The 21,106-nt window shown below is 55.7% G+C and overlaps 1 protein-coding gene across 1 annotated transcript in view; it reads left to right on the top strand.

Moving 5' to 3' along the window:
* Positions 1 to 20,738, top strand: part of ABHD2 (abhydrolase domain containing 2, acylglycerol lipase) — a 39,600-nt gene extending 18,862 nt beyond the window's left edge. The window contains exons 4-11 of the mRNA XM_037053652.1: positions 2,513 to 2,688; positions 4,166 to 4,333; positions 8,701 to 8,884; positions 12,139 to 12,231; positions 13,830 to 13,940; positions 15,867 to 15,936; positions 17,087 to 17,171; positions 18,977 to 20,738. Of these exons, the coding sequence (XP_036909547.1) occupies positions 2,513 to 2,688; positions 4,166 to 4,333; positions 8,701 to 8,884; positions 12,139 to 12,231; positions 13,830 to 13,940; positions 15,867 to 15,936; positions 17,087 to 17,171; positions 18,977 to 19,173 (1,084 nt within the window). The 3' untranslated portion in view covers positions 19,174 to 20,738. The remainder of the gene's footprint in view (positions 1 to 2,512; positions 2,689 to 4,165; positions 4,334 to 8,700; positions 8,885 to 12,138; positions 12,232 to 13,829; positions 13,941 to 15,866; positions 15,937 to 17,086; positions 17,172 to 18,976) is intronic.
* The last annotated feature ends 368 nt before the right edge of the window (positions 20,739 to 21,106 follow it).

Genomic DNA, 21,106 nt, shown 5'->3' with positions numbered 1-21,106 from the left:
AGTTTCAGTTTTGTAAACCCTGGGGTTGTGTTAATGGGAAGTCAATGAAAAACAATGCTTGATGAGTAGGTGGTCCTGCCGTAAACGTAAAGATTGTGGGGCTTCCCCTGTGCACCGCTGACCTTACGTGAACTGAGATGGCCTCAGGGGGTCTGGAGGCAGCCTCGTATCCACACGCACAGGTACCCACCTGGAGGACTTTTATCGCAGCCCAGGCTCAGAATGGCGCCGGATGCCCTGGAAAGAACGCAGTACCTGGACACCAGCAGTCATGCCGCAGGCGAATTCCCGTTGTTATGGCGATTGTTGTTTTGTAAGTGGGAGGTCTGTCCGGAAAGCACCCAGCCGTGTACAGTGGCAAATCGAGATATTTATTGAAGAAGACACAAGAAACACTGTACATAGGACAGTGACACCTCAGTCCCCTTCGAAGTAGGCACCTTGGGACCTCACACAGTTCTCCCATTTGCCATCAGCGGCTCCCTTGTATTTTCCTGAATCTCATCGACGGTCTGAAATCTCATCCTTCTCAAAGGTGATATTAATTTTGGGAAAAGCCAGAAGTTGCAGGGTGCCAAATCTGGGCCATACAGGGGCTGAGTCACCTGGGTGATTTGAAGTTTCGCCAAAAACTCTGCACAAGACGTGATGCAAGAGTTGGCGGGCGTGGTGGTGATGAAGCTGCCAATCACCAGGTGCCCACAGCTGTGGCCTCACGAACCATCCGAATAGTTTCTGCAGAGGAGTGTTCAAGCTTAACACAAAATTGGATGCAGATTCGCTGCTCTACTTGCTCAGTCATTGTTAATGCAACAGCCACACAGTGCACCTGCTCACTCAATGGCATCTACCGCCCCCACTGACAGTACATTGAAGTCCTCATTGTTCACACGTGCACGGTCCAGTCCACTCTCCTTGGCTGCCAGGACATATCTATGTCACGTTCTCCGGTCTCGTTACATTCCAGACAGACCTCGTATACCTTTGTGTTTTCAGATTTGCTGTGTGGGTCTGTACTGTGTTCACGTGCTTGCTCACTGTACTGGCTGAACGGGCCTGGCTCCCATGGGCAGCAAGAGGATGTGCTTGCAAAGAGTCTTTAGATTCACCGAGGCACCTGGGCACCCAGGTCGGTAGTCCGAAACCTTCCATAAATCCTGCGTCTCAGTCTCGTGTAGTATGCCATCGTCCAACTGACGTGATTTTTGTAAGCTCACTTTTTGTTGTTTCAATCCACCCATCCTTATAAATGCCTTCGCCTGCTCTCCAAACGCCATGGCTTCCACTCTGGGGTCTGCACCATGGGTCCACGTTGGCAAGCGGCTTCATTCCTTACGTCGTAAAATGCTCTTCCCCCTCCTGCCCGTCCCCAAAGAGGAAGCTCTTCTGGGAACTGGCTTACTTAAGGTGATAGCTTCACGTCTCTTAAGTTTGTGTGGATTTAATGAATGACCACCCCCCAAAAGAAGTAAACCTGGTTTAACTTAAGAAGGGTGTCTGGGACCATCTGGTCTGACAGAAATGATAGGCATGACTTGACGAATAGCTTAAACTACTGAGAAGAATGCAGTGCTCACCGCTGTGTTGTAACACAGAGGTGAAGGGTCAATGTCATCACCACTTTATATTGCACGACTCTAGTTTGTAGAGGACGCAAAGCCTGGCCAGCCATCCGGCCTGGGCTCAAAGCTGCAGAAGAGAAACCAACAGCAGTTCGGCACATGAGATCAGTCCTCTTGCAGTATGGTCTGAACTAAAAATGTTCCCTAACTGTAACTTGGAGCGCCTTGTTTTCCTGGTAGTTAGTTTGTGGTTTTCGTGTTTTCTATCGAGAGCCAGTCACTTCCTGCTTTCGAGAAGGACAGTTGTGAAGGAGACGTCCTGCCTTGCCCACGCTAACCAGCCTTTACCCTTCAATGATCCAATTCACATTGCTCTGTCCTTCCAGCGCATTCCCGGGGACATACCGTGTGTGTACACACGTACGTACAAGGCACGCAGAGGCTCTTAGGAGCGTTTGCAGCCCTTCCCACTGTAACAGAACAGCCTTGGGGGTGGAGCGACCTCTGCAGCCTCGGACTGGCTCCTTGGGGGAAGGCAGAGAAGTGAGCCCTCAGAATGTGTCGGCTCTGCTTCTGTTTTATAGGCATCAGCTCGTTTGATAACGCGGCTAACCCTGTCACGTGTTTGAAACGTATCACTTGCTTTCTTTTTATTCCACATTGTGGAAGTAACCCACGCGGAATTATTTAACACCCTGAATTTGAAATCCTGCCCACGTGAGCATGTCCTGGTGGATTTCTAATGCTGATCTTCTGCAGGATATATTCATACCTGGGGGCAGGGTGTAAGTCGTGACGTGAGTGTAAGGTTTAAAAGTCTCATTTGTGTGTGGTGCAGAATTTGTTAGAAAAAATCTTAAACAGTTTTAAAGACTTTTGCTCAGATGTTTTTCCATAGCATTGTTCAAGGAACGTGGAGCAAACTGACCTCTGGTCTCCTCCTTCCGTAGATACATTCCTCCGTTGATCTGGGGGAAGAGTGGGCACATCCAAACAGCCCTGTACGGGAAGATGGGAAGGGTGAGGTCGCCACACCCCTACGGGCACCGGAAGTTCATCACCATGTCTGATGGAGCCACCTCGACCTTCGACCTCTTCGAGCCCTTGGCCGAGCACTGCGTTGGAGGTGAGCGGGTCGAGGTTGTGCGATTGGGCCAGCGCTCAGAGAAGGAGCACCGGTCCGTGCGGGACCACCGGGCACAGGCTCCTGCTGCCGGCTCTTACCCTCCGGGGTTCGCAGGGCCTGGTGGGAGGTCTGCTGAGACACCTCACTCAGGAGCACCTGGCGAGGACTAGCTCCTGCCTGTGCCTGCCAGGCCCCAGGGACAGCTTAAACGCAGTGTCAAATGCCATTAACTGTCTCGTGAAAGCGTGGTGCCAGGGGACACGGGAGAGCTCAGAGCCCAGGTGCCCTGGGACCAGGCCTCTGGTTTGATGACGGTGACAGAAGCCAGACTGTTCTATGTGCTTTGCATATACTGTCATCTCATTTAATCCTCGCCGGGACGGTGCCTCCTGTTCCCTGTGTAACTGGAGCTTGGAGGAACAGCGCAGCATGGCTCAGTTTGTTGCGGGACAACAGGATGACAGTTGGATGACAGAGGGCCCTCAGGGCCCTCTGCTCAGGGTCCATGGACAGGAAGACCCAGTGAGGTCGTATTTTTCAGGCAGGGGTCCGGGACCCCCATTTCTCAGCAGCACCTCTCATTCCCATTGCTCCGTCAGCCTGCCCAACAGGCCCTCCCACAACGCTGCATGGCGAGGGCTCGGCGGAAGTGGAGTCAGAGGCAGCCCCTTTGAGATGCCGATCTGCCCACACGAACACGTGTCTTCTGAGTTTTGTAGCATGCCCAGGCACCCGGGTTGTTGTTTACAGGACCTCAGTCCGTATTTACGGGTAGATTCCAGTACACAAAACCTGCCGTTACTTAAAGTGCTAGAGCTGCTAAGTGGCTGATGACGAAGGTGTGACTGTGCTCACCGTGTCTGGAATGCTTGTCCCAGACTTGCACAGGGCTGCCGCCTCCCTGTCACTCAGGTCTCACTCCAGTGCCACCTCCTGCCTCTAGTCCAGGCCTCGGCCTCTGTGGCCTCGAGTTTCCTTCCCAGTAAATCCATCATGGCCTTCCGCTCCAGTTCCTGAGGGTACCTGCCACACATTTCACTTCCTGCCTGGTTTCTTACGGTCTGCCTGCTGGAATGTAAGGCTCCCCAGAGGCCAGAACGGCAGGTTCCCGATAAACAGCCACAGAAGAAGTGAATAAAAGAAAGGTTAGGAGTTCATAGTAAGTCTTGTTTGTAAGTCTTGTAGCTGATCTTGCAAATATTTATTCCTTTGCCATTTCCAGTTGCACGTTCTTCCTCATTTCTAGTACTCATACTTCTACCATGAAAACACAAAATTTAATTTAACCAGACTGTGCTTCCTGCCAGGAACAAGGTAGAAAGCTGGAACTGGGAAAGATCCCTTTCCCAGAAAATTGAGGGGAAAGATGTATGTTCAGCTCCCTCCTCCCGTTTCCTAAGCCAGGGCTGTGGAATGTGCCCCTTCGTTGTGTTTCTGTCTGTTGGACTCAGCCCGGATCTCTTTTTCCACACTGCAGATGACGTCACCATGGTCATCTGCCCCGGAATCGCCAATCACAGCGAGAAGCAGTACATCCGAACCTTTGTCGACTATGCCCAGAAAAACGGCTACCGGTGCGCCGTGCTCAACCACCTGGGTGCCCTGCCCAACATCGAGCTGACCTCGCCACGCATGTTCACCTACGGTAAGCAGGGGTGTGGCCTGGGGAGACCCCCTGCTTCTGTGCCCACCGCAAGTGCACCGTGACTTCTGCCTTTCTTTTCTCAATGTCGGCCGTACACCCAGCTGCGAGGGGCACATGGGTAGGCCCTGTGACCACCCCTCTCTAGGGGTCCAGCTGTGGTGGGACACACGGGTGGACCCTATGACTGCCCCTCTCCTAGGGGCACAGCCTGAAGCTCACAGGGGAAGGCTGACTTCCGTTTCTATGGCGAATGCCATTATTAACTTTCCATTACTGTTGCTCTGTCATGCGGCTTAATGTCTGATAGCGTTACCCTGACCCGTTGCTTCTTCAGAATGTGCTTTTGTCTTCCTGCCTTTTTTTCTTCCGGTTGAACTTGAGAATGAGTTTGTCCAATTCTGTGTTGAATTTCTGCATCAGATGGACTAGATTGTGCTGTAAACACCCCCCACCCCCAGTCTCAGTGGTTCAGAAACAAAAATTTATTTCTGCCTCACAGTACACACCCATCCCACATTGGCTGGGGGCTCCTGTGTTTCCGTCATCACTGTCCTCACAAGAGGACCCGGGATGATGACACAGCCACCAGTCACCTCCCAGAGCTTCAAGCCTCTGCCTGGAAATGACAGGGGCCACACTGCTCACCAGCCATCAGCCAGGCCTGACGTCACGGCGTGGGGAGAGGCATTCTCCCCAGGGAGGAAAAGTCAGTTTTGGCGAACTCGAGCGCGGCACACCACAGCATTTATTAGGAATTGTAATGTTTACATTAACTTGGAAAAGTTCATTTTTATAGCACTTCCTTGTCTTGTGCAGTAATGTGGTGTTTTCCTTCAAGTCCGCCTTTGTCTCTGCAGTAAACCAGTCTCCCGGTGCAGGTCAGCGTTGTCCCCGGGCCCTCGGGTACCCGTGGGTTGAGGGCCATCCCTTGTTTCCTCTCCAGGGTTTTTTAAGTTTTTTGTTATAGAAATCTTTGAAATATGCAAAAGACAGAGAACACTAAAGTGAACCCAGGGAAGCCCCTATGTACCCATCGTTCAACCTCAACAATTGCTCAGCTGATACCAGTCTTGTTTCAGCTCCCCACCACCCCCTTGCCGCATCCCCGTTTCCAAGACGGTTTGGAGCAGCCCCAGACGGCCTGTCATTTCGCCCGAGACTGTTTTAGTGAGGGACGTGCAGACGTGTGGGCCCTGGTGGAACTGTCAGTGGGCTGGGACGGCCCAGCAGAGGACCGTGGTCCGGGTGGCTGAGAGTGCGGAAGCTCACTGTCTCCCAGCTGCCCCAGTTCGGGGTGTCGGCAGGTTCGGTTTCCTCCGAGGCTTCTCTCTGAGGCTCGTAGACAGCCGTCGTCTCCGTGTTGTCACGGAGTAGTCATCCCACTGTGTGTCCCTGTCGGCCTCTCTGTGCCTGTGTCCTAATTGCCTCCTCTGAGAAAGACACTGGTCCTATCAGGCTAGGGCCACCCTAACCGTGCCGTTTTCTCTTAGTCGCCCTTTGAAGGCCCTTTGCCCCAGGGCAGCCGCAGTCTGAGTGTGCTCTCCCTCCACGTGATTCGGACTGCCTTCCTGCCCCGTGACCACAGGTGACACACCCACTGGGTGCCAGGCCCAGGCCCGTGTGGAGGACGCAGCGATGACTCAGAGTCTGCAGCCACAACGAATACCCAGTCCCGCATCGGCGCCCACTTAGTCATGGTGGTGACATTGGGAACAGTGGCCTTCGGGCAGCCTTGGCTTTGGCCTTGCTGAGGGGCCGGAGCTGGAGGGAAACCGGCCTCCTGTGCTCAGCAGGCAGCCTTTCCAGGATGGCCCCTGTCACCTCTCCGAGGCCGGGCTAGCGTCTCACATGTCATCTCGGCTTTAAAAAGTTGCAGCAAGATTAGAAGGGTAAATCTTGTTACTGGTGCTAATCCCATGAGGATTAAATACACAGAACCTCAGCAAGATCCTCCTAGTATTAAAACACAGATTGTAGTAGCTCCCAGGGAGCTACAGCCCTGGGAGGGGCCCGCCAGACACTGGGGGCGTTAGGTGACCGATGTCAGGTGGAGATCCCTGGAGGACCCCGCTCCTGCCAGAGGCTGGTTCTGGAGCAGACAGACACCATGCCCTCCCCTGTCCCTCGCCAGGGAGAGGTGGCCACTCCTCACAAACGCCCAGCAGTTTGTCCACCGTCAGGCAGGGCCGGCCGTCCCTCTCTCGGACGCATCTGGGTTGAAGCATTGAGGGTCCCGAAGTGCCAGCGCAGTCAGCCCCAGTTGCCCCTCAGCAAACCCGTTTGTACCTGCTGCTCTGGCTTCTGCCCTAGGTCTTGAGAGATTAGCCTCACACCCGAGGAACGACAGATGTGTGCAACAGGAATCAGGTGGTGAGAAAATAATCCTTCCACTGAAGTGTAAACCCCTGTGGTAACAGTACTTACAAACTCAGGAAGCAAAGCGAAGGACTTAGGCGGGGGGAGGGGGGGCGTTGACGCAGTTCCAGAGGCCGGTGGTGCCCCTGCCCCCTCACTGTGAGGTTGGGCGAGTCATTTATCTGTTTCCATCGGCCTCCGCCTCTGTGTGTCAGCCCCGGTGCAGGGCCTGGGACCTGGGCAGTGTCTCTGGTCACGCATTTGGGTGTCGCCAACCGAGTGCCCACTGAGTACCGGGCCCCTGGGACACGGCAGTGACCAGGGCCAAGGGCACCTCGCTGGACGGAGTTGGAAATGTAATTAGAGGCTCATTCAATGTTAGAACAAAACAGAAAGAAAGAAAGAACTGTCCAAGGAGGAACAAAATTAGGAAGAACCCCAAGGGAAGGGTGAACAATTAGAGAATTTACTTGGCTTTAAAGCACGCCCCTCGGTGCCATTGCTGAGGCAGACAAGCAGTGTGCCTGCCCACCTGGAGCCGCACGAAGCCCTGCCCTCGAATGTGGCGGGGGTGGGGGGGGTGCCTTTAGCACAGGTGAGCCTGGTCCGGGGACTTACACATCTTTTAAAATCTTTTTCTTTATTTTCGCTCGATTTTTTAACTGGCTGGATTTTTTACTGAAAAAGTCATGTACATACCCAGTGAAAACATTCAAACAGTGCAGAAGTCCAAATACAAGGAGTAAAATTATGTTCCCGCCCCACCCTAGTCCCCCAAGTCTCCCCCCCCCTCAGAAGATCAGCGTCTGCTGCAGTTTTTAGTGATTGTTCAGTGAGGTTTGTGTGCCCGTCTAATCCCTTTGGGATCCGGCACCCACTTGAGATGGCACCAGCCCCTCCTCTGCCCCTCGTTTCTGCCCCTCGGTGAGATGGCTTGGCCTCCTTCCACGTCAGCCGATCGGACTCAATGCCATCTCTTCCACAGCAGTTTAACTAGTCCTCTGCCGATGGAAATTCAGGTTTTTGCCGGTCCTTCACTGCTCCAGACAGGGCTACAGTGGACATTCTTGCACCCACATGTACATCTTTACATACACCTGCAGTATGAAGTCCCTAAAAGTGTACTTGCTGGGCCAGAGATCTGTATTTTTAAAAACAGGCACAAAATCCAAACTCTTTGTGCTGGTCTAACTTGTACACGTTTCTTGCCACAGCCCCTCACTTCCCCTGTTAGGTTTTATCTTAGGTGGAGTCTGGGGCTGGGCTTCAGCAGGACGTGATGAATTCCTTTCTCCATGCGTGGCCACCAACCTGCTTCTCCTAACAGAGCTGCTGAGACACAGCCTGACTTTGCCAGCTTCCATGACATCATCCCTCTGGGGCAAGCAAGGCCCACACGCCCCCTCTGTCCATAGGTCTCCTCTGTGTGTTTCTGAACCGGTCCCCCTCCCTCGGCACCCTGTCCTTACGTCACCAGGAACGCTCCCAATCCTGCAGGGCACCCTGGCCGTCCCTCGGGACCGAAGCTTGCCTTCCCTTCCCTCCCCCACATGAAGATCCTGTAAATAACATGCAGCCGGTACCTTTCCTAACACCACAGATCATGATACACATGGGAACAGCATCCTGGCCTGTGTTATAGCCGAAGAAGCTGTAGGTCCAAAGGGTTTTGCTCCTGCTGTTGTGTGCACCTGGGGGGGGTGGGGAACGCGTGCCCGTGCACATGCTGAGCCTCTCTTGATGTCCGTGAGCACCCAGACAGATTTCTCTCCACCCCCTTTGAACCTCTTACACGCATGTTCGCTACCTGGTGCCTTGGTTCATGGGCACTACTGCTGCCAGGTTCCCTCTTCTCCTGGGGGGCCCCCGGGAGCTTCTCTCCAGGTAGCCAAAGCCACACACACACATTTCTGCCACAGTCTTGGCCTCGGTGTCGCGGCCTTCCAGCTCACGTTTTCTCCCATCTCCGTCGCACCTGACATGACCGCGCGCCCTTCTCCTTCTGCCCGCAGGCTGCACCTGGGAGTTCGGAGCCATGGTGAGCTACATCAGGAAGACGTACCCCCTGACCCAGCTGGTCGTCGTGGGCTTTAGCCTGGGCGGTAACATCGTGTGTAAATACTTGGGGGAGACTCAAGCGAACCAGGAGAAGGTCCTGTGCTGCGTCAGCGTGTGCCAGGGGTACAGCGCGCTGAGGTGAGGGAGCCTCGCCCCGTGCCCCTGCTTCCTCCTTCCGCGGGCCTTTCGGGTCGCATTGTTTGTTGAGGTGCCCCCCTGGACCAGACGCTGCACGGGAAATGCCGTGGCAGAGACCACGCAGAAGTTTATGGGTCGTTTGCTTCCACATCATACGTGGGGGTTGTCCCATCCGACCCCCCAAGCCTGGAACATGCAGCTGTGTTTTGGGATCGGGTCTGTAGTTGAGTAAACCAAAGCTCCCCTGTAGCTGCCCTTTCCCGGGGGAGTCTTTGTGGAAGGACTTAGCCTGTGTGCACTCCAGGAGTCCGTACGACCGTGGGTTCACGAAGGAACGCAGGAGACCTCGGGCAAACCGGAGTCTGACAGCGGGGCTTCGCGGTCCCAGGCGCCCCCTTTGCCTTCGGGAAAGCTGAGTCTCAGACGGCGTGGGAAGGGGTCTGGAGCAGTCCTTTAACCTCTGCCCTCACTCTCAAGTGCCCTCCCCTCTTGGGCGTCCCAGACGTCGTCGCAAGGGAGATGGCCTGCTGCATAAAGGTTTATTTTGCCCCTTAGTCTCCTGACAGCCAACCCCCCGAGGGTGAGTCACAGGGTGCAGTCTGCTCCGAGTCACCCTCGAGATGGGGGTTGTCCCAGATGTCTCTCACCACACACACATCTCTCCAAACCCGTCACGGGCATTCATACTGTTTCCTGTGCTCACCCTTCACTGTAATGTCTTCAGTAGTACTAATGGGTCTGACCGATGAGAAAGGGAGGCAGTAACGGTTATTATCGTCATCTCGTTCACTGTGAAACAAGAAGTAGTTGGATCAGTGAACCCCAAAGACCTGCCTAGCCAACTAGTAATTGACCATCTCTCCCCATTAAGATTTACTTGGGGGGTGATATTAGAGATAAATTCAGTTTCGTGGGCCCCAGCCCTGGAGATTCTGGTTCATGAATCTGGGCTGTACGGCCAGGAATCTGCATCGCACACATTTCACAGGGACTTCTGATATTTAGCCACGTTTAGCCGCACTGGTCTCTCCATGGTCTCTCCGGCTCTAGCGTGGTGGGACTAGGTTGTCCCCTCGGCCTCCTGTTGGTGACCCTCCCCTTCGCTCCCCTCTGCTCTCCAGAGGGCCGGCTGAAGGGACGCGTTCCTTTGTCCTGGCTTGGCCAGAAATACGCAGCTGCCAGTGCACTGCTGTCATGTACCCAGAGTTAACCCAAGTCCCCTCCCGCCCCGTCCCTGGGGTGACAGAGAGGCGAGCAGGGGGCCTGGCCTGGGGACTTGGTCTGTCCTCACCCGACTCACAGGCCAGCTTTCCACAAGCCTCAGTCATCTGTAAAATTGGAGTCTCTAGAGTCGCTTCCCAGACCAAGCACTGTGAAATTACTGCGAACATTGGCTTTGTGTTCAGAGAGCACCGGATTTCAGGAGAGGAAGGATGTGGGGCATTTCTTTTCATTGAACAGAATCCTAAGCTACAAGGCACAGCCTCGGTTCCTTTTGCTGCTGTAGCGCCATCTGCTGTTGGACAAACTAAGGTGCTGGGAAGGCTGGAGAGGCTGAGGCCGCAGACCCAACTGGTGTCTGCAAGAGGGAAGGAGAGGGGGGCAGTGAGCAGAGAAGGTGGAGGGGAGTGACAGGCAGAGACTTGCAGTTACTTTAAGTTTTTAAAAAGATGTTTTAAAAAAGGAGATAGGAATCTTCCATCTGTGAGATACCATACGTTTTGCAGACATAGTCCATCCACACCACCCGTCTTCGAGGCCACAAAGATCTTCGTACTCAGAATCACGTAAGACTCACCTGAGCTTCTTGCCGTGAGGAGATAGACGGGCAGCTTTGTCCTCGGAGCGCAGAGCTCTGAAGCCACGCTTAGGTCCCGTGCAGGTCAGGGAGCCGCCGCCGCCCTGTCTGTGCTGCTGCCTGGGGCTCGGATCCCCTCAACGTTTGTACGAGGACTGCTCGCTGGAGGGCAGTGCCTTACTTTATACCAGCAAAACCTTTTCGTCCTGCCAAGGCTTGAGAGCGATGAGCCTTCTCGGCCCCTGGACCATGGCAGCCCTGTGTCCGGTACACCAGGGTGGGGCAGGGAGGACTTGCCTGCTCCTGCCAGGGCTGGCGCCAGGTCTTGCTTGTGGTAAATCCTTCCTGGTTGAGTCTACAGCACCGCTGGTTGGTCATCCCTCCCCTCCCTGTGGCTTCTCCTCCCAGCAGCGCCCGCCCCCACCCCCCACCCCCCCGAGCTAGAGCCAGTCCACGGCTCAGACGCCAGCACCACTTGCTGTCGTTAGCAAGGGCTGGCTGCTGCCTCCGGGCAGGCTCACATTGATGGCATGCTGAGCCACAAAGGTGGGGCGTCGCTGTGCTGGCACTGTGAGCTATAGCTGACATGACATGTCCCCTCAACCCCGATAGCTGCCTGCCAGCCCTGGACATGTGTGTGGTCGGACTCAGGCCAACTCTCTGGTTTACGTCATCATTTGAAACTCGGTTATACATGCTGAGACCCGAATGCAGGCTCATTCTTAACACCACTAGTTGGCCAGGCCCCCTGGCCTGTAGGATTCCCTGCCTACAGAATCCCACCCATCATTAGCAGAAGCAACAAAGACACCACCGAGGTCCCCTGGGTGGCCTCTGCCAGGCCCACCAGGGAACTATCTGAAATACCTCAGCCCTAGAGTAACCGGGGTGTGAAAACGGATCCTCGAGATCAACCCCCAGATTTGGCAGAGGAGGAAACTGAGTCTTGGAGGGGAGAAGTGTCTGGTGCAGTTTGATGAACTGCCCAGTCAGGTCAGAGGGGCTGCAGCTCTGGTCCCTGTTCTGATCCAGTTCTACCACGGCAGCTGCGTCGGGGCACACACCAAACAGCAGATAAAGTTTCTTTAGGTTTTTTTCCATATCGAACCTCTCCACACCCACCCACAGCTTGTACACTCTAGTTATTAAGCCAGAAAATCATGGTTACAGGGTAGGAGGCCGAACAAAGGGTTCGCTTGGAGCAGACTTTGGAACCGGCAGGTTCTGTGACTACGAGGAGGCCAAGGTGCTGGGTGCGGGTGTTGGGAGTGACCCTGACAGAGCCTGTGTCCCTGGAGAGGTGTCTCCCTGGGGTCTCGGGCTCAGCAGCGCTGTTTTGGAATCTCCAAAGGTTTCTGTGCAGAGAGTGGAAGTGCTGTCGCCCCGTCCCCCCCGAGGGCACTTCTCAGTCGCAAACGCAGGAGGCAGCCCCGTCACTCCCCTGTGCTTCTTTCAGGGCCCAGGAGACCTTCATGCAGTGGGACCACTGCCGGCGCTTTTACAACTTCCTCATGGCCGACAACATGAAGAAGATCATCCTCTCACACAGGTGCGGCACCTGCCACCCTCGCGGGAGACAGCCTGTCCTGGCGTAGCTTACTTTGGTGTCACTGAAAGCCAGGACGCTTGTTTCTCGGGGAAAAGAAAGGGGCAGCGGTGCTGCTTGGTGACTTCGAAGCAAGTTTGTCCCGGCCCTGGCTGGGTCCCTCAGTTGGTTAGAGCGTCGTCCCCATAGGCCAAGTTGTGGGTTCGATCCCCAGTCAGAGCACATACAAGAATCAACGAACGAATGTGTCAAGAAGTGGGCAACAAATCAATTCCTCTCTCTCTCTTTCTCTAAAAATCAACGTATACTAATTTTTTTTTTAAAAAAAGAAGGGAGCTTGTCCCAAGCTCCCAAATTCACCAGATCGCTTTCAGCTTTCATCAGTCCCAGTTAAACCCAAGAGGAGAAAGCACTTCGACACCACCCTTCCCCAAATTCAGCATCCTGAGGGTGGCTGGTGATTGCTTAGGAACCTTCTCCTCGTCGTGCTGTGTGTCTGGGGGTCCTGGGGTTCTGCCCAGGCAGCGGTGTGACCGGAGCCCAGCTCCTGGTGCAGAGCGTGGTGTCCTCGGATCACCGCGCTCCCCCTGCCTCTCCCCTGGTCACAATCCTCAGTGGGTCAGCCCCCATCCAGCACTTAGAGCGGGGCCTGGTGTGCAGTAGCTCTCGGCAAATCTTAGCGGTGACCCATCACGACTGTCATTGGTATCGTTGCCCCATCCTCCTGCCCATCCAGCTCCCACACCCTCTGGCCCCTGCCACACCGCTGGGCTCTCGGGGAAAAGCCCCCCCCCCCCCCCCCGTCATCTCTGCTTGTCCAATCTGCTCAGCTGCCCCTGAGAAGGAAGATTGGGTCTCAGTACCCTCCTTCTGCAGTTACTTAAAAGTCAGCGTTGCCAGCTCGGAGACGTTCTGAGGTCCGGGGGCATCCGTTCCTCGAGTCCCGGGAACGTGCTGTCAGACTGCCTCTGGGCCGGAAGTGGGCTCGGCTGTGCATAGTGTCTGCATTAGAAATGTTTTTAAATATTTTATTTGTTTATTTTTAGAGAGAACGGAAGAGAAGGAGAGATTTAGAGAAACATCAATGTGTGGTTGCCTCTCGCGTGACCCCCACTGGGGACCTGGCCTGCAACCCAGGCATGTGCCCTGACTGGGAATTGAACTGGTGACCCTTTGGTTCACAGCACGTGCTCAATCCACTGAGCTACACCAGCCAGGGCCTGCATTAGAATTTTTTTTTTTAAGATTTTATTTATTTATGTATCTTTAGAGGGGAAGGAGAGAGGGAGAGAAACATCAATGTATGGTTGCCTTTTGTGCATCCCCTGCTGGGAGTTGGCCTGCAGGGAACCGGCCTGCAACCCAGGCATGTGCCCTGACTGGGAATCGAACCTCGATCCTCTGGTTCGAAGGCCTATGCTCAATCCACTGAGCTACACCAGCCAGGGCTTGCAGTAGAATTTTTTTAATGAAAAATTTTTCCAGCTTGCTGAGGCATCATTGACACATAAAATTGAAAGGTATTTCACGTGTACCGTGTGATGATTTGTTTGCTCTCTCATCTGCATTTGTTCTCTGTTTGCTTCTGTGTCTCGTTCTAGACAAGCTCTTTTCGGAGACCATGTGAAGAAGCCCCGGAGCCTGGAGGACTCAGACCTGAGCCGCCTCTACACGGCCACGTCCCTGATGCAGATCGATGACAATGTGATGAGGTGCGTCCTCGAGCGGGAGGCCGCAGGCCAGCGCGGCCCGGCACGGGGGTTCCCTCTGCCCCCTTCCGTGTTCCTGTCTTTTTTCCCCCTCTGAGTACCTGTGTAGTGTCCAAAAACAACAGAAGTTTTCACGGACAATGAAATTCCTAGTTTCTGTTGGAACACAGGAAGAGGGTCTGCCCCCTCGTTCTGCATCCCTGCGTGTCAGGACTGAGCCTGAGCTGGGGCTGGGGGGCCTACGGTCCCCTCCCCACCATGTGCACCATATCTCCCAGGGCTGAGGCGCCACGTAACCCACAATTGCAGTGGGGTGAGAGGAAAACTCTCACACCTGTCCATGTTGCTATTAAAAGTAAAATATAATAGAGCAAGAGGGCTGTGTGTGGCAGGAAAAGTGGCCGGAGCCTCTTTCTTTGGGGACATGAAGGCGCTCCCCTGAGTGTGATTCACAAGTTGCCCCCCCCCACTCTGTCACCCCCTCCTTGTGAGCCCCTGCAGACCCTGGGGTCAGGACACTGACCCCGTCCCCCTTCCTGCTACCAGTCATTTCCGCTTGAGTTGAGCCTCCGCTAGGAAAGGTCAAGGTGATGTCTGTCCTCATTCTTCTCTTTTTGAAAAACCTTCCTTTTACTCAGTGCCCATTTGATACCTTCGGGCCCGGTGCAGAGCAAGTGAACGTTCATTCGTTACGTAGGCAGCTGCTGAACGAAGCCTGTGGGCCCTGTACATGTCTTCCTGATGAGATCTTAGTCGCCTTCTTACACCAGGTGACCTTGAAGGACGCCTGCTGAGACACTGGGAAGGTGCCGGTGCGCTAGAAAGTGAGAGTGAACCGCAGCCACCCTCACTTCAGACGGCCGTGTCTAAGGCAGGAACCCCAAACCCGTGCATTTCCCATTCACCGCCTGAATTCTCTGAAGCCCCAAAGAGAACGTTCCCCAGCTCTTCTCTAAATGAATGTCCCTAAAGCTCTTCTGTTGTCACAGTGCCGGGTAGTGCGGTTTGAGTGACCTTCACCGGCTGGGGCGGCCTCCTCACGAGCCGTCACCAGGAAGCTTAGAGGAACAGGGGGCTTTCTGGGCCCTGAGACCAGAGGGGGCTGGTTTCAGGAAGACACGTCCCGGAGGCGATCTCAGCACGCGCCCCCCCCCCCCCCGCCCCCGACGAGGGGAGCCCGATAGTCTTTCTTCACTCGAGCTCTCCGGGTCCTTCCCAGGCACAGAGGTGTCGCATCCTGATGCTGGAGAAGATCCGTAGCTTTGGGGGTGGGGGGCTCTTGAAGACCCCAGTCAGAATAGAAAAGCCAGAGGCCCTGGTCCGTGTCCGAAGGAAGGAGGTTGTCAGAGAGCCTCTGGCCGGGCGGACTCTGCCTGCTGGTGTCGGAGCTGCAGGCCGCTCGGGGTATGGGCCGGGCCAGGGCGGGGCTCCGTCCACTGTGGTTTCTCTCTGACCGCTGCCTGTCAGGGGCACTCTGCCAGGACAGAGTCTTTTGTAAAGGAAGTTCTAGTAAATGGCTTTGAACTTTAATTTCTTCCTGTGTGTAGAGACATCTGACTTTATACTGTCTTGAAAGACGTCACATATGCCAATAATTACTATAGGCAACACTTAGCGTGGCCCCCCACGCTAGGACTCACTTCGACGTTCTAAGTCCCACCATGCCATTAAGGAAGGTCCTATCCTTAGCTCCGTTTTACAGACGAGAAGCTCTGTAAACCCCTTGCCTAAGGCCGCACAAGCCAGGAAGTGGCAAGTCAGGATTTGAACCCCATGCCAAGTGAGGACAGTGCACTTAACCCTGACCCTGGTGCAGCCAGCCCACAGACGTCACCAGTCAGCACAGCGTCTGGGGTGGGAACCAGATCCACTCAGCTCTCCCGTCTGGTGACAAGTGTTGCTTTGTCCTTTTCCTTCTGTGTGTCCCAGGAAGTTCCATGGCTACCGGTCCCTGAAGGAGTACTACGAAGAGGAGAGCTGCATGCGGTACCTGCACAGGGTGAGTGGCAGCCCGGCCAGCAGGGGCTCCGCCTCACGCCCTGGTCCCGGGCACCCGTCCCGAACCTGCCTGGGGGGGGCTTAGCCAGGGTCTGGCTCGCACCGCTGCAGCCGTTCACCCGGGTTGATTGTGGAACCCAGCCCTGGCCCTCTGGGCCTGCGTGTGCGAATCCCTGACCTGCCCCTCAGCGCGGGGTAGGACCAGGCTGTTCTGTGTCTGTGCAAAAGCCCTCAAACACCCGTTTTCCTCTAGTCTCCCCTTGACAGCGGGCCCTGCCTGGCCCCTACCATGCTTCCTCACAGGCAGTCCCTGTAGATTTCTCACAGTCCTGGACCCTTGTTTTGGACGTGGTATATTTTTGTTAGTGTTTGTAAAAGCCTTTTTTTACTAACCAGGTCCTATTTACTCAATAGGACCGAATTCAAAAGTCTGGCCATGACCTGGTCCCCGCAGTAAAATAGGTGCATTCGTGTCTCCAATGAGGAGGAGCACGTCTGTCGGCAAGGAAACCGGTTTACGCTCCGTTGGTTTCCGGCAGCTGTCATGAGCTTTATGGATATTAAAGACAGTCTGTGGCCAAGATAACCTCCGTGTACTTTTAGCCTGAGCCACCACCAGCCGGTCTCTCTCATTCTCTTTGTACAGTCGCTCGTTTTACTCAAACACGGGCCTTGCCCTTTGTCCCTGCCAGTGCCCACCTACTGGCGTGGCCCACCCCCCCAGCTGCACAGGGGCTTGTGGACTGCAGTTCCGCCATCTGCCACGTCAGCCACCCGTCCCCGTTTAGACTCAGCCCCTGGGCTCTGGTGTCCTCGCTTGCGCCATCACAGCACCGTGGAGCCATCCGGAGCCAAGGCCAGAGATCCCAGTGGAGCACAGGCGGTCCGACCCTCCCTGGACTGGCTGTCCGGGAGCGTTGGCCTGGCCCCACTGGCGCAACCCACCCCCCAGGGCTGGGGCCGCAGCAACAGCTGGCGGTGCCGTCGCTGCCGGGGACCCAGGCTGTCCTTAATCCACCCGGTCAGCACGCCGAGGGGCAGTCCCCTTCCCTCTGCCTCAGACACACATGTGGCAGTGAATTTCAGCCTTGACTCAATGGGGTCTACAAAAGGGAAGTGGTCGTTTAATTCTCCGTACGTTCCTGGTTCAGATTTACGTGCCTCTCATGCTGGTTAACGCAGCCGACGACCCGCTGGTGCACGAAAGTCTGCTGACCATTCCGAAGTCTCTTTCAGGTAAGTGTTCGCCCCTGCCACCCCCTCAGCCACGCAGCAGACGGCCCCAGTTACGCTGTCCCCGTCACCGTGCTGTCCCCTCCTGGCTGTGCTTTTACTCACACTGGCCCGGGAGTCCTGGGGCTGCGGTGGGGCCTGGGCAGAGCCTTCTCACGTTCCGTCCTGGTGCAGGGGACAGGCCTGTCATTTTTAACCCCAGACAAGGGCACAGCCCCCTGCCGCTCCGTGAAATTGTCGTCTCAGGGTTCTAGTTCCCTTACGTCAGAGAGTTTGACTTAAGGAGGTGCTTGCACTTAAGACTTGAGCTGAAAAGCAAAAAAAAGGAAGGAAAGAAAGAAGCCATTTGTGCTGCCTCGTGACAGTCAGCCTCTCCATCTGCTTCGAGGGTAAAAATACAAGCAACTGAACAAGCCGGCTGTGGCTCATGGGAGCGGCATTGTGCTCCTGGCCAGCACAGCCTCGCCCGCCCAGGTAGGAGCTGAAGGGGAGACTAGACTGAGGGTGGCAGGAGGAGACCTGGGGGGACTCCCGGGCCCTCCTCTCCTCCCTCCACGTCCTCCGTGATGACGTTTCCTCTGAATATCCCGTGGTACCCAGAGGGGAGAGAGAGGCGTGCTCCTGGTTCTCACGGCCCTGAGCTGGAAGAGCAGATAATGTAGCTGACAGAGGACCCACGCCCGGCTGCCAGAGAGCTCTGGCACACCACTTGGCACACGTTGCGTGCGGGGTGGGAGCGAGGCTCTCTCCTGTCATCCCCCACCAGTCACGCCATGGGCTCCCTGCACAGAAGTCACCCACGCAGCCCTGCGTGGGCGACCGAGAGAGCAGGCCCCAGCGGGTGCTTTCTCCCCCACTTCCAGCCATAGCCCCCCGCCATCACACAGGAATCTGTGCGGTAGGGACTGCGAGGAGAAGAGAGCCCCGGACCCACAAGTGAGCCAGGAAGCGCCCCATCACTCATTCCCCCGGGACCACAGCTGCTCCTGTTCCGTTCAGGCTGCCCATTCAAGGGATGGCCTGTGCCGCACGCGCAGCCAGCCTCGCCCGTACAGTCTAGCGCCTCGTCAGTCACTCTCAGGGCGGCCGCGAGCGCGTGGGCGCCTGTTAGCACCACCGGCAGCTTCATGTTTCGGTCTTAAAAGATAAATGTCTGTCGTGAAGAACTACCGATTCCATTGAGTCCCCTTGCTCTCCAGTAAATAACAGCACAAACGCTGGGCGGTTCGCCCTTCCTCAGCACCCCTTGCCCCCAGGCAGCATCAGCATCGCCTGGGGACTTAGCAGAGTCGCAGTCTCCGTTCCTTCTCCAGTCTCTGCCTAGGAAAGCAGAACCTGCATTTTAAGGTGCTGTCCCAGGGGTGTGGATGCACAGAGTCGGGGGGCTCTCGGCTGTAAATCAAGTCCCTTGGGGAGCTTGAGCAGCATCAATGCCTGGGCCCCCCTTCACCCCACCCGCTCCGAGGTCCTGACATAATTGGTCCGGGTGCTGCATGGGGGACTTCACAAACCCCGCAGGTGGGAATACGCAGCCATGTGGGAGGACCCCTTAGACGTCTGGGGGTCTCCCAGCTGGAGCCCGTTCTGCCCATGCTGCTACTCCGACTCCTGCTGGATCCCGGTGTCATGTCTGCCCCACCCACCTCCCTCCCACTCTGGTGAGCGAGGCAAAGCAGAGGTCGCATGCCCTCGCAGGTGCCCTTCGCCAGTAGGCGAGTCCGAGCCACCCCGACCAGCTTGCTTGGGCGCACCTGCCGCGGGGCCCAGCCGAGCACCGTGACTCACCCGGCTGCCTTTCCCCCCTGCAGAGAAACGGGAGAACGTCATGTTTGTGCTGCCTCTGCACGGGGGCCACCTGGGCTTCTTTGAGGGCTCCGTGCTGTTCCCCGAGCCCCTGACGTGGATGGACAAGCTGGTGGTGGAGTACGCCGACGCCATCTGCCAGTGGGAGCGGAGCAAGCTGCAGTGCTCTGACGCGGAGCAGGTGGAGGCCGACCCGGAGTGAGGCCTCCCGGACTCCGGCGCGCTCCAGCCGCCCTCCTCCGGAGCCCGCGCCCCTCACCGGCTGCTTCAGGTCTCCCGCGCCCCCAGTGACCTGGACCTGACCTCACACCGTCAGCGGGCCGCCCCCAGGCACACCTGTCGTGGGGTGGGCGGCCCTCCCTGGGAGCCCCAGACTATTTTTGTGCTTAGTTACTGGTTTTCTCCATTGCATTGTCAGCTGTGGTGACAAGCAACAGGCCTCTCCCCGTCTGTCCAGTTTCGGCATATCATGATTGCTTTCAAGCCAATACTTCTAGTTTCCCTATGAAACATGTGTCGAAACAGCCGTTTTGCTTGGCCAATCAAAAGGCTCGTCCCCAAGAACGGTGAAGGATGTCCATTATTTTGTGGTAGTCAGACGTGCCCTTATGCAGCTCTGGAAAAAAGCTCACCAACCTCAGCCTGCGCTGGAGAGGCAGGTCAGCCCAGGTGCCTTGGGAGGCCCTGGGCCCCCGAGGCCACACTGTGGCCCCTCACATGGCAAAGCAAATTCCCCCGAGTCACAAGCCACACTTGTCCCTCCCTATCCCCTGAGATAGTTTCCCTGCACTTTGCTGGTGACGAGAGTGACCTGGGCCACTTATTAAAAATTCAGCCTCCCAGCCCCCTCCCCCTGGAGAAGCCGATTCAGTGGGTCTGGGAAGGGGCCTGGGGATTTTAATTTTTGACAAGTGCCCCCGGTGATTCTCATCACCAGGCCAATTTGGGCAACACTGCTCCGCAAGGCCTTTAAATTAGAAACATTTCGGTTCTGAAATTGTGTTAAAATTCATAATCAGAGGTGTCGCCTGGCTCCCAGGAGCCTCCGGAAGAGTGAGGTCTGCCCTGCACAGCGTCCCCTGGGGGGCCCACTTGGGGGGCCCGGGCAGGGAGTGAGGGCTGTGGGCTGCCCCTGCCCCTGCTCCTCACTGGCTGCGAGACCCTGGGAAAGTCCCTCTGGAGTCGAGTTTCTCCACCTGTAAAGTGGGGGACCTGGACCAGGTAAATTGCGGAGATCGCTGGCAGTCCTGAAGTTCAATGACAAACTCATTTCCCTGAGGTTTGAGAGGACATCCCTCCCGGGGAGCCTGGGTGCTCCTCCCAGTCCGAACTTGCCGATGTCATCCATTGCCTTTCTTTTCTTTCCTTTTTCCCCTCGGTTCATAGAAGTTTTTGGCTTTTCGTTTTACTATGCCCTCATTTGTATTTTTATTTTTTTAACTCAGGTCTCTGTAATTCTGGCTTTGGTTCCCAAACAGTTCAAAAGTTGGATCTGAGTTTGGAGAAAGATCTTTCCAACCGAAGGGGGTGTTGTGTTGAAGGCAGATTGTTAATTTAATAGCCTCTTGTGATCTGCTGGAGAGGTCTTTCCAAAGGGTGTCTTCTCAAATGACAGTGTCTCAAGTACTTCCTTCCCCAGTCCTGTGGTACCTGAATGTCTGAAACCCTGCCGTTTGAAACATCGGCCGTGGCTTTCTGGAACTATGAGCGAAATTGCCTGTATGCTGTAAAATTTCTCCCAGCTTCATCTCCTTTGCTCCGGGACAGGCAGGAATAGAAAAAGTGGGTCTGGGTGGATGCCTAAGGGGTGGAGGGAGCCACCTGGGGGCTCGGATGCTGACCCTCGTGGCCATAGGTGGGTTGGTCCGAGCGACTCTGACGGTAATGTCCGCAGGCTGAAGAAATCATTTGCTGACCATCAGCAGATCGTATTAACGAACCACATGAAAAACAGCCGTTCTCTCCGAAGACAGACAGAGCTGTGGTCTCAGCTTCGCTTTGGCTTCTTTATATGAGTACGTCCATCAGACGCACCGTGTGACGTCCCGCCAGTAGCTATTTGTCAGTGCTTTGTCCTTTTCAGCACAGAGTGGCACTTTGTCATCCAGCCCTCGATGTGGAAGCTAGTCCTCCCC

Source organism: Sturnira hondurensis, unplaced genomic scaffold (genome assembly GCF_014824575.4).
Source record: "Sturnira hondurensis isolate 20B ecotype Veracruz unplaced genomic scaffold, ASM1482457v3 Scaffold0007865, whole genome shotgun sequence".
In the NCBI taxonomy this organism is placed as follows: domain Eukaryota; kingdom Metazoa; phylum Chordata; class Mammalia; order Chiroptera; family Phyllostomidae; genus Sturnira; species Sturnira hondurensis.
The sequence above is the reverse complement of the archived record's forward strand: the minus strand, read 5'-3'. Positions and strand labels throughout refer to the sequence as shown.